At 38.8% G+C, this 12,888-nt stretch overlaps 1 protein-coding gene across 1 annotated transcript; it reads right to left on the bottom strand.

The window, feature by feature from the left end:
* Positions 1-150: 150 nt before the first annotated feature.
* LOC129759107 (uncharacterized protein K02A2.6-like) lies at positions 151-4,000 on the bottom strand. The gene is made up of 4 exons (XM_055756526.1): positions 2,216-4,000; positions 1,575-2,172; positions 1,086-1,526; positions 151-1,034 (listed from the first exon to the last, which is right to left on the bottom strand). The coding sequence occupies exons 1-4, from the start codon at positions 3,998-4,000 to the stop codon at positions 151-153; spliced, it is 3,708 nt and encodes a 1,235-aa protein (XP_055612501.1).
* Between the last annotated feature and the right edge of the window lie 8,888 nt (positions 4,001-12,888).

The raw sequence follows: 12,888 nt of genomic DNA on the forward strand, positions 1-12,888 counted from the left end.
GCAAATTGGGAAACGGGATGCTTTATTTATACTCTCTCATACTGGTGCCGTTCTCTCTCGATTATGCCATTTTACTCTTCGTCGCCTCGGTCGGTCTCGCTGGTTGCTGTGTTATATATATAAGACAATACACTGCAACTACTCCCTCTCCTAGTTCCGAGGCGGTTTCACCACTCGATTGTATCTCGTAACATAGGTACCATCCGGTTGATGACGACCAACGCTTGACGGAACCGGAAAGGCTTCAGATGATGGTTCTTCTTCCGGTAGGCTCTCCATTGGATCTTCGTAGATTGAGTCGTCAATCGGCTCAGGACCAGGGGTGGCTCCGTCAGCTTCGTTACCATCAAAATCGTCGTAGGGGTACTTCATTATTTGGTGGCTGCGACGTTTGACAGTTCCCATCTCTTGAGTGTGGCATTCGTAGAGCACAGAGCCTAGCCTAGCCACGATGCGACCACGAATCCAGGACTTCTTGTTGGGTTGGCGGTAGTCCCGGACGTAGACCGTTTCGTTGATGTTAAAGCTGACATCCTTCTTGGTTCGGTTTTGGTATTCGACAGTTTCTTTCTGCCGGATTGTAGACCTGGACTTCAAGTTGTCGAATCTGATGCGCATTTCCCTTCCAAACATTCGCTTGAAAGGACTTTCCCCAGTCGACGTGTGTGTTGTGGCTCGGTACATCTCCAGGAATGAATGTAGTTGGACACTTATTGGCTTCTTTGCAAACGAGGGATCACTCGCCAGCTTCTTCAGTGCCGCCTTGACCGTCTTGACCGCGTTCTCGGCTGCTCCATTCGAACACGGGCTATACGGTGCTGTCGTCAGGTGCTTGATGCCACGGGAAGAACAGAATGCCTGGAATTCTCCCGATGTAAAGGCAGTGCCGTTATCCGATACCAAAGTGCTGATCAGACCGAATCGGGAAATATATTCGGCCAACTTTTCCGATGTCTCCTTGGAAGTTAACGTTCGAACGGGGTAAACTTCCAACCACTTACTGTAGCTATCCACCAGGACTAGAAAATCGGCGCCTTGGAACGAAAAGTGATCGACATGAACTCGATCACCAGGGGCATGTCAACCGCCACGGTGAAATTGGATCACTCCTCTCCGGCCGCAAAATTCGCATTTCTTCCCGATGTCTTCGATTTCCTTGTCTAATGATGGCCACCAGAAATATGACGGTGCTAGGGACTTCATCTTGACGATCCCCATGTGTACGACATGGAGTTCACTCAGCAACGGTTTCCGAAGCTTCGCCGGGATGACGATGCGGAAACCCCAGAGAAGGACGCCTTCCTCCACGCTTAGTTCGTCTCGTCGCTGGAACAGCTTCTTGATTTCGCCGTCCTCAAGGTTTTGAGGCCAGCCCGATTTCAGATACTCCACGACTCGACTAATGACCTTGTCCCTTCGGCTTTCGATTATGATCTGCTTCCGCTCCACCAATGAGCGGGTTTCGACTTCGATGAAGTTGAGAAAACTGATGGCTTCTTCCTCGTCGACCTTCTCGTCTTGGTTACCTGTGCATGGAAATCGAGAAAGAAAATCTGCTACGACGTTGGATGTACCTTTGATGTGTTGGATCTCGAAATCGAAGTTGGACAGATAGACTGCCCATCTCTGCAAACGCCCTGCTGCGGTTTCCGGTATGCCTTTTTCCGAAAACAGACCGATCAGTGGTTTGTGATCTGTCATCAGGATGAAACGACGCCCAGAGAGATAGCTGCTGAATCTCTGGACACCGTAGTAAATCGCCAGCGCCTCCCGATCGATGACCGAATAGTTGGACTCGTGCTTCTTAAAAACTCGGGAAGCAAAAGAAACTGGTCGCTCCTTGCCGTCTGGGAAGACGTGTACGATCACTGCTCCAATGCCTTCCTTCGACGCATCACTGTAGAGTTTAATCGGCAGATTACGGTCATAATGGGCCAGGACCGTGTCATCCGCCAAAAGCTGCTTCGCCGCTTTGAATGCCTCCTGGCACTCCTTGGACCAACGGAACTTCACCTCTTCTTGCAGCAACCGGTACAAAGGCGTCAGATGTTGTGCCAAACTGGGACAAAACTTGGCATAATAGTTGACCAGTCCCACAAAGGCACGAACCTCCTTGACGTCTTTTGGAACTCCCAACTGGATTATTGATTTCACTTTTTCAGGATCTTTGGTCTACATAAAGATCACTGTCGATGTAATGTCCAAGATAACTCACACCACTTTTGAAAAACTCGCACTTGGTCTTATTAAGCACAAAACCTGTTTCTTTCAACTTACTAAGCACTTGTTCCAGGTTCTCTAAATGTTCTTTCACTGTTCGTCCAGTTACCAGCACGTCATCCAGGTAAATTATCGTTCCTCGACAACCTTGCAGGACTCGTTCTAGGGTTGCTTGAAACACTGCACACGCCGTTTTGGTCCCAAACGGCAATCGATTCACGTAGTACACACCACGGTGAGTACTCCACGCCAACAGATGCCTTGCTTCTTCATCCACTTCCAGTTGGTTGTAGGCATTCTTCAGGTCCAGCTTGGAAAAATGCTTACCACCTTGTAGCGCTGCGAAAATGTCGTCAATTATCGGGAAAGGGTGGTGGTCGTCCTTCAACCACGGGTTAACGGTCAGCCGATAATCTGCACACAAACGTATCGATGAATCCTTCTTCAAAACTGGGACGAGGGGGGTGCCCCATTCTGCTTCGGTTGATGGCACCTTGGAGATAATGCCGATGTTCTCCAATCGATCCAGTTCGTCTTCGACCTTCTCCTTGAAAGCCAACGGTACCCTGCGCGGCTTGAAAAACTTGAGGACAGCTCCATCCTTCAATGGTAGGTGAACTTTGCCGTATCGATAACAGCCTAATTCACCCTCGAAAACTTCTTGGTACTTGGTCAGCAGCACATTCAACGGAGCTTTAAACTCTTTCATGCTCTCCGTCAAATGGCAAAAGTTGATCCTCAGTCCCCAACGCTGCATCGTCTGACGCCCTAGCAGTGGTTGCCGGTCACCCTCGAAGACGAAAATTTTCTCCCTGGACTTGTGGCCTTCGAATTTCATCTCCACCTCGAACTTTCCTGTTGCTTGGAAACAGGACCCATTGTAACAGACGAACTGCTCCTTTCCGCTAGTCTCAAGATGCACTGATTTGAAATATTGACTGTACAGCGCATTTGAGATGGCACTAACCGGACTCCCAGTGTCCAGTTCAAACTCGACCAAATGGGGGGCGGGAGGGGGCGCATCCATCTTGTTCAGCGCCAAATGGTGAACTTTCGGTTTCCGGTCCTCTTTCGTTGCATCTTTCCTATTCGGGCAAACTTTGGCTAGATGCCTCTTCTTGTCGCACACCTTACACACATAGGACTTGTACTGGCACTTTCGGAAATTATGATCCCCCTTTCCGCACGCATAACAACGGAAATTGGGGCTCGCCGGTTTCTTCAGCTTGTTTCCTTGGTCTGATTGGAACTTGTTAACCTCCAAAGACTCCCGCTGGCGCAACGTTGACTCCTTTTTCATCGCCACCTTAACCAGGGCTTCAAAATTTGAGTCAGGATCCTCCTCGCACACTCGTTCATATACTGGGCCACGTTTCAGACCCACCACAAAAATGTTTTTGAGAAAAATCGGAAGGTCGTTCCCAAATTCGCAGTCAGCGGCCAACTTCTTGAGACGCGTCGACCACTCTATCACCGTTTCGCCGTCGCCTTGACGCGCTTCGATGAATCTCGTCCGCTCGTGGAAAATCACCAACGTTGGGGTAAATCGTTGGCGCATCAACGAACAAAGTTCGTCGAACTGCTTTGTTTCCGGCTTGTCCGGAAAACACAGGTTCCGAATCGTCTGGTAAACCTCCATCGACACCGCTGTGAGCAAAAATGCCGAGCGGCGCTCGTCTGCTTCCTCCTCGACTCCATAGGCCACGAAGAATCTCCTTAGCCGTTCCTCGTATAGGGACCATGAATCGCCAATATTGAACTCTGGAGGCTTGACATTCATTTCGAAAATCCCTTTCGTCGCCAATTTGTGGTGTACCAAATAAAAACACGAGCGTTGTTTACTACAACTAGTGACTGCTTTATTGAACGATGAGAATTAAAACTGAGCTGATTGGGAAACGGGATGCTTTATTTATACTCTCTCATACTGGTGCCGTTCTCTCTCGATTATGCCATTTTACTCTTCGTCGCCTCGGTCGGTCTCGCTGGTTGCTGTGTTATATATAAGACAATACACTGCAATAGGATTGGAAATATAAGAAGGGAGGAGCACAACTTCCATTTTGATTGGCATAACCCGAGAATTTATCTAACAAATGGACAAAATTTGGCATTTGAAATTATTTTGGTATGGATCTAAAATTGTTTGAGACACCATCCTCCTTCCTGAGAGTAGGTACATAGGCAGAGAGCAGAAATTATTGACATAAGTTCTCAATTTATGCTTACCAAGTCAGCAACTAGAATCAAGTATGACAAAGAATATAAATCCATATACATTTTGTTGTAAAGCCTGAAAACTTACAAACCAATGCACAATGGCGAAAAAAGTGTTTAAACCACGAAGAAAATCAATATCTTCCTTCCTACATGAACCAAATCTATAAAAATAAATTTTCCTTCAGTGAAAATATCCGAAAAATCGATCGGACATAGATTCAGACGTTGCACAAGCCAACGGACGGAGATATAGTGCCTTTTAACCCCTAATTCCCCTATATGTTGTAGACAATCCAGAAAAACACTGAACAAAAATAGACCAATGTTGAGTGATTGTTTACGAGGAATTAAATAAATGCTTTTTGAGCCACTGTACGCATCGAAAATTGAGGTATGACTCTTTTTAACCTTCAATTCCCCTACATTTTTCAATACATTGAGAAAAAAACATGTTCGGGCAAGAAAATTTTGAACCAACTTAGACCTATCTTGTGTGATATTTTCCGAGGAGTCAAATGAAGCTGTTTGAGCCAACGCACGCATCTTAAAATAGAGTTATGGCCGTTTTACTCTCAATTTCCCTACATTTTTAATATTGTTCAGAAAAAGTATATTCGGACTTGAAAATTTTGAACCAAATAAGGCCTATCTAATGTGGTTTGTTTTTTTTTTTCAAGAAATTGGATGGAGACTGTTCAAGGCACCGCATGCATTGTAAAATGGAGTTATGACGCTTTTACCCTCAATTCCCTTACATTTTTCAATTCATTGGGATAAAAGCATGTTTGGATCAAAAAATTTTGAACCAAATTAGGTTTATCTTGAGTGTTATCTGCCGAGCAATCGAATGAAGGCTATTTGAGCCACCGCACTCATTGGAAAAAGGAGTTATGGCTGTTTTAACTTTAATTCTCCTACATTTTTAAAATACTCAAAAAAATCACGTTTTGCCATAAACATTTTGAATTAAATGAGAACTTTCTTGTGTGATTTTTTTCCGAGAAATCAAGAAAAGGCTATTTTAGGCACCGCACGCATTGGAAACGGAGTTTTGGATGACTTCCCCAACATTTTTCAAACCTATCAAAAAATCAATTTTGGACTTGAAAATTTTGAACCAATGGCTCAAATAACCTTCATTTGATTCATCGGGAAAAATCACACCTAATAGTACGCATTTATTCTAGAATCGCCTTGTGCGAACCATTTTTTTAAATTAATTTTTAAAAAATATTGGGAAATTGTGGATAAAATCAGCCATAACTCCAGTTTGCGATGCCTACGGTGACTGAAACAGCCTGCGTTCGACTTCTCGAAGAAAAACACACAAGTCTCATTTGGTTTCAAATTTTCCAGTCCGAACAAGTTTTTTCTGAATCAATCGATAAATGTTGGAAGTTTTATGATAAAACAGCCATAACTCCAATTTTTAATTAGTGTTGTAGTGCTCAAATAGCCTTCGTTTGATGCCTCAAAAGTCTCAAGTCTCATTTGGTTCGGAGCTTTCAAGTCAGAACTTGTATTTTTTAGAATTAATTTAAAAATGTAGGGGAATAGTTGGTAAAAACAGCCATAACTCCATTTTCCAGTGCGTGCGGTGGCTCATACAGCCTTCATTCGATTCGTCGGAATAAATCACAAAACAAAACACCCAATTGGTTTAAAATTATCAAGTCCGAACATGTTTTTTTTGCAATATGTTAAAAAATTACGAGAACTATGGTTAAAACAGCCATAACTCCATTTTCCAATACGTGCGGTGGCTCAAATAGCCTGCATTCGATTTTTCGAAAAAAAATACATAGGGGAGAGTGGGGATACTTGATCCCCTTTTCTTATTTTCACCATATCTTTTTGGGAAAATTTAGCAACTCGCCGTCTTTGACATTTTCTGACAGCTTGTAACTTCAAGTTTCTATGCTCCAAAAATTAGAACGCTTTTTAAACCCGTTGATGAACTAGAAGCATTTTCGTGGGAGTAAAAAAAATGCGATTTTTCTGAAGTTAGGGGAGACTTGATCCCCTATTGAAGGAGACTTGATCTTTTATACAGGAAGCCCTATTCCTTGTATAAAAATCAAATAAAACCCCAAGTCATTTTACTATTTTGGTTACGTTTGTTCTCATTTCACAATTTATAGTAGACATAAGAAGAAAATTCTATAACTTTGTCTCAACGCTAAAAACATTGCATATTTTTTATAATTAAGAGAAAATTAATTATTTTTGGTCTTTTCTTAAGACAATTGTTTGATAAATATTAGTTTTCGGATAAATATTAGTAATTTCGTAATCAGCAATCATAACGATCAATTCAGAAGAATAATATGCCGTTTGGAAGGGGGATCAATTGTACCCAACTCTAGGGGATCAATTATACCCATAATCAACATTTTACAAAACTTTTTCTGAAAAAAGTTGAGAGTTTTCCATTACTTTGAAAATATGGCATTATGAAGTTCATTCTACGCTCGAACGATTGATACATTGGAACAAATATTTTTTTCATAATTTTCCCATGTAAGGAACATTTTAAAGTGATGAAAAAAGATCTTCAAGTTACGTTTTGTGAAATTTTTCAAACAAAGTTCAATTACTCAAACAATTATTTTGTTAAAAATTTTTAAACTACAAGCATTATTATTTTGCTCATTTTGGAACATTTTTCTAGAACATTTTATCTTTGTAAGACATTCCAATTTCGAGATATAGCTGAGGAATCAAGTATCCCCAGGGATCAAGTATCCTCATTCTCCCCTAAGGTCTCATTTTCTTCAAAATTTTCTTGTTCGAACATGCTTTTTCTGAACTATATTAAACATTTTGGGAAATTTTAGGGTAAATCGGCCATTAATGCATTTTTATTTGGTTTTTAATTTTATAGTCCAAATCAGTTTTTTTCTGGATTGTTTTCAAAATATTAGGGGTTAAAAAGACATTAGGTGATATGAAAAAAAACCTAGCAATTGCTTTTGCTAAACTAAATCGAGCAGTCGAGCAGTCGCTTGAAGCAATTGCTTCGGTTGATATGAATAAAGTTTTTTTTTGACAGCTGTTTTCTCTGTCAGGAGCTTTTACTTTTAGAACAAGCTAATTTGGTATGAATATAGCCAAAATCTGAAGTATTCGCTCGACAAATCTCCTAGCAATAGCTTTATTTTCTAAGCATGCTCGGTAGCAGACTTTTCCAATAAAAAATTCTTTAGCAATGTCAAGAATTTATTAAATTAGCAATATTACACTTCAATACAATTTAAAAAGGCATTTTCAACATGGATAAAGAAAAGTCGGAGTGATAATCCAGCTTTTTTTCATATTCCTGTCGTTGTATGAAATGATTCGTCTAAGATGAAACTAAACAAATCAATCAGTAAATATTCTAAATTAAAAATTCCGGCTAGAGTGGAAGAAGTCCCAATCGGCTTGAAGTTGGAAGAAAATTGTAATAATTTAAAACATAATTCAGACTTCCATATTTATATGATTTTTTTATAATTCTAAGATTAAAAAAAAAAAATTAAGATGCGCGCCTATTGCCTTTTTTTTATACATCGGATTATCCCGATCCGAATACGTGTGGGAGAGCTATGATAAATGTTAAAGTTAGGCCATTTGTTGTTTGAATATATTCGAATATGTATTCATTTTTCATACATTCATCAACATACGAGCACGCATTAACCAAAAACTTTCCGGTCGTTCTTACACCCACCATCCGCACCGTCGACTTCATGGTTATTTTAGCCGGACTTTTAAATTTTCTGATCGTCTTCTTTCATTTAACTTTAGAAAACTTCAGATTCTGCTGGTTGGATAGCTCTATTTTTCGAAGCAAAAGCTATGTTCTAAGACTTTAGTAAACATCCGCTAAGCAAATGTTTATTCATACCAAACTAAGCAAATGCTTTGGGCTTTTGCTTTGCTTGATTTCGAGCTAAGTAAAAGCTGCCGAAGCAATTGCTAAACCTTATTCATACCACTAATTATTTCTCCGTTTGTAAGCTTGTGCGGCGTTTGAAACAATGTTCAATCGATTCTACGGACATTTTCACTGAAGGAAAGTTTATTTTTATATATCCGGTTCATGTAGGAGGAAAGGGGATTCTTTACCAGTTTTTTGGCATATATCGAAAACATATCAAGCAAAAGGGTTCATATTTTATGACATAGCTAGGTTGTTTGCCTTCAAAATATTTTAGGATTCTCCTTTTTAAGGGCGAAGTCGGAAAGAAAGATGAGGCCCAAGCAACCAAATGTCGAGTTTTTACTTAAAAATGGAACTCCACAGTTCACATTTGGCTGAACAAATGTCTTACGAGAGCTTCGGGTGACTCATGTCACTTTAAGGTTATTTGGGAAATTCCATCGCCTTTTTAAAGGTTAAAATATCAATATCGGAACTCCCAAGCGCAGTTAATGCAACTTCTTCCAAGAAGGTTGAAAACGTTCGCTAAACATTTTCTAACGCACCGTTCTAGGTACTTATAGGTGTTTTAAAGAACCTATTTGGAAATTCGAAGCGACATGTCAAAAATGTCTGTCAATTTTTTGTCATGGTATTTGTTTTGGTTATATCAGTACTGATATTTACAAATGGAATTCAAAAATTTTTCGAAGCCTTGTGATATAGCTCAGTTGGCAAATCCGTTGCTTCCTGAGCCGATGTCCGTGAGTTCGAGCCCAAGAGTAAACATCGAACACAGTTGTACCGGAGAAGTTTGTCAAAAATAAGGTACAATCTATTGACCAACCCATTCAATCATCTCGAAAGACATTAAGTTTAAATAATAATTATTACAGTGGCTATGAACTATTGTTCGATTAGTCGAGAGGCTGGTGAATTTCATTGCAACCTAGAGAGCAGCGGTTCATTTCGCTAGGGGTAAGTAGCTTTTGTTATCAAAACCATATAATTAAAATCAATGAGATAGACCATGATAGACCAGCAACCTAGCAGCGGCGCGTAGAAGTTTTTTTAAACATTCTTTTAGAAGCTGAATAGCATTCTCTGCAGCCACCTAAACGAACTTTAAAGTAACTTTAAGAACTTAAATTTGGGCTGATTAGCATTCTCATCAGACTGAAACGAAAGCTAATTATAAGCTTCTACGAAACCTTTTCAAGGAAATTCTGGTTGCTTGGGAGGTTTTATTCATATTTTATTTGACATAACTCGAACACTCTTAAAAATACAAATGGAGCCAAATGTGGCATGCGACTTTTTCAGATTCTTAAAATCTTTTTATGGCATAGTTCGTGAAAAATGAAAGGGAGAGGGTGTGAAATTTATCTGAAATACATAATTAAAGATCTCATGAAGCTTATTAGAAGATTAAAAATGTTAAATCTTGGAAACAAATTTATAGATCAAGTTTCAGATAAATACTTTTAGTCATCTTCGTATCGCAATTTGAAACTGACATAAATCTTTCCTTAATTATTTGAACAACAATTGTTTTTGTAATTCTACATAACCATAGTTTTAAAACATTCTAATAACTTATTTAACCAGTAGCTGGTTCCGAATGAAAAAAAGTCCCAAAAAAGACCTCTTTTAAAAAGGCTCATAAGTTTTGAATGCTCTATAGCAGGGGTCGGGGAACTTTTTGAATCATTACCCCAAAACATTTTTATTTAAGTTGATATTACCCCATGATGAAGAGCAAAAAAAAAAACGTATCCGTAAACACTAAGCGAGCTCTCTGAATGCCTCAGGGGGAAAATGAAAATATACACTTTTTACTCACAAAATATTCACTGTTAACCCCAAGAATTTCACTTTTACCCCATTTGGGGTAATTTACCCCGGTTCCCCGACCGCTGCTCTATAGTATTGGGCTGAATCAGTAATTTTGGATATTATTTAAAATAAACATTTCCACACATTTATAAATACGGATGTATGTAGCATTAGACTGAGTCGATTTGGAGTCATTTTGGAATTTCGCAAACCCTGGGATCTAAAAAGCTTCGTCTTGGTACAAAACTCATCCATGATTTTTTGCAAAATTTTTAAGTAGCGTTTACATGAGTAAATTTGAACTTTTAGGTTTGTATGAGAAAATTGAATATTTTGTACTGAAAAATCAACATCATTTTTGTTTCGTCTGTGGAACCGAGCCACCTAATGGTTCCTAAAGGAAATTTTCCGCTGAACAACTTTGTTGAAGACCGAACTTCGTATGCTATTAGGAAAAAAAGTTATTAGCTGTTTAACAGGGGTGTGTCATTTCGCATTGATTAACAGTAAATTAAAAAAATAAAAAAATTGCAAAAAATCATGGGTGAGTTTTGGACCAAGACGAAGCTTTTTAGACTCCACGGTTTGAGAAATTCCGAAATGACCCCAAATCGACTCAATCTAATGTAGTATGGTCATTATACCGCTGCAAGCTTTGTATTTTAATTTCAAATTCTTCAATTTTCACACCAACCACTTCTTTTGGTTGGTTTTTCTGCCAGAAGTAGCAATAAAAAGAAATTCTGAATTAGCGCAACGAGTTTTAATTTTGTGTGGAAATTTGTATGGGAAAACTAAATTTTCCTTTCAAAAATCGCTAGAGATGTAATGAAAAATTTAAAAATACATAGCTTTGGATGAAAAATATTCCTTGATTCTGGCAGTACAATTCATGTGAACAAAGCAAAAACCTAACTTGTACCCCTGAAAAAAATATTCGATTTTATTCAATTGCTTATTTAAAAGCAATCTATAAAACCTCAACAAAAATATTTGATGAAATCTTTGAAAGCTCTAGCTAGCAAAGTCCGCAATTTTTAAATACCTACTTTTCGATGGGTTCAGATTTTTTATTTTGAAATGGTTATAACTTTTTTTTATGAAATGCTTAGCTGCTCGTCATGTTAGCAAAAAATGAAGTTTATGATCAGTCAAAATAAAAACTCAAAGACCAACTTCATTTCAAGCTTGGTTTGAATTTTCTGGATGATTTAATGTGCAAAAAAATTCTTCTTCCACATAAATTTCCATACAAAATAGAAACGCATTGCACAAACTCAGGAATCAACCAAATCATCTCAAATTTTACACTGATGCTTGATAATTTGCTAACTTGATTGTTATTTTCATAGGATAATCTTGTTTCTCAAAATGCTCTGTTTTTCAGAAAACATTTTTTTGGCATTTTTCGAACTCTTCATTGTGTTGATAAGCTTGGGGGTTAAGTCATCGTGTTTTCTCAAAAATGTTCCGAAAATATACCTAGAGTTCAACTAGTTTGAACTGATTTCAAACTTTGATTCAAGATTTTTATTCATTCATATTTAAGCAATAGATTTGTATAAAAGAATAGATTGTAGTACAAATCCAATTCTCCAGAACAAAAATTTGCGTATGTGTTGATTTTATGATTCATTGGAACATAAAGTCACTGCAATTAGCTGATAATGTCACAGAAGAAATGAATAAAAAAATTATAATCAACAAGCCACAGCTCGTTCAGCAGTACGAAAGCTAATGCAAACATTACCAAAATTAATTAATTATTCATCCGTATTATTCGCCTGGAAAAACAAGATCGATTATTGAATCCAACCGTTATAATTTAATGTATGTGAGAATGTTTTGGTGTGACTAATATGACACGAATTGAATTTTAGCCCGCTTCAGGGTGGTTTTGATACATCCGAGAAAATATGCTTCATCCAAAATCAACTGAAAAATAAAAATCTTTGATCAAAAGTTTACATTAATTAAGTTTAAAATAAATGTGATATCAAATTAAACATTGTGTTATTTCTACCAATATCAACCAAAACCAGGCAATTGCAGCTGTCATTAAAGAAACCTAGAAATACTTTCAAAAAGAAGCTCCACCCTAACCTTGGCATTTCCCCAATTGCGCCATGAATAATAATGCTTTGGAGCACACACGCACCATAGAGGTAGTTGTTGCCGCCATGTTGTTAGGGTTCAAACATTTCACTAGTAAACCCCAACATCAGGTTCAGTCGTCATCATCCGGGAAACATCGCGAAACAGTATGCGAAACATCTCGATGATTGGAATAATTTCCATATGTTTAACCATATGATGATGGACCAGGGTTGTTGCAGCCGATTCTGCGAATGCCAGCGTTTCGCTTCATTTGGTTGGTCTCTCCCCGTCCGGGTTGTTGGACCGATTCCAATTCATCCGACACTTGCGCCGATAATTAGCGAATGTGTTACAAAACATAACAAATTGTTGAATGGGTCCCTGCCGACAAGGAATTTATTGATTATACCGCCGGGTTAGGTGCGCCTTTTGGATGGCTTTCTGGCTGGATAGCTCCATTAACTCGATCCATTCTTGAGTCGAAGGATTTGTGGAAGGTTATCTATCGCAGAGCGGGCAATAGTCTCCCCAGGAATCATTGGACATACCTGTTTTACCTCAGCTATTTGCATGATAAATTTTATTTGTAAATTATAATTTCGAATCAAATT

Source organism: Uranotaenia lowii, unplaced genomic scaffold (assembly GCF_029784155.1).
Source record: "Uranotaenia lowii strain MFRU-FL unplaced genomic scaffold, ASM2978415v1 HiC_scaffold_104, whole genome shotgun sequence".
In the NCBI taxonomy this organism is placed as follows: domain Eukaryota; kingdom Metazoa; phylum Arthropoda; class Insecta; order Diptera; family Culicidae; genus Uranotaenia; species Uranotaenia lowii.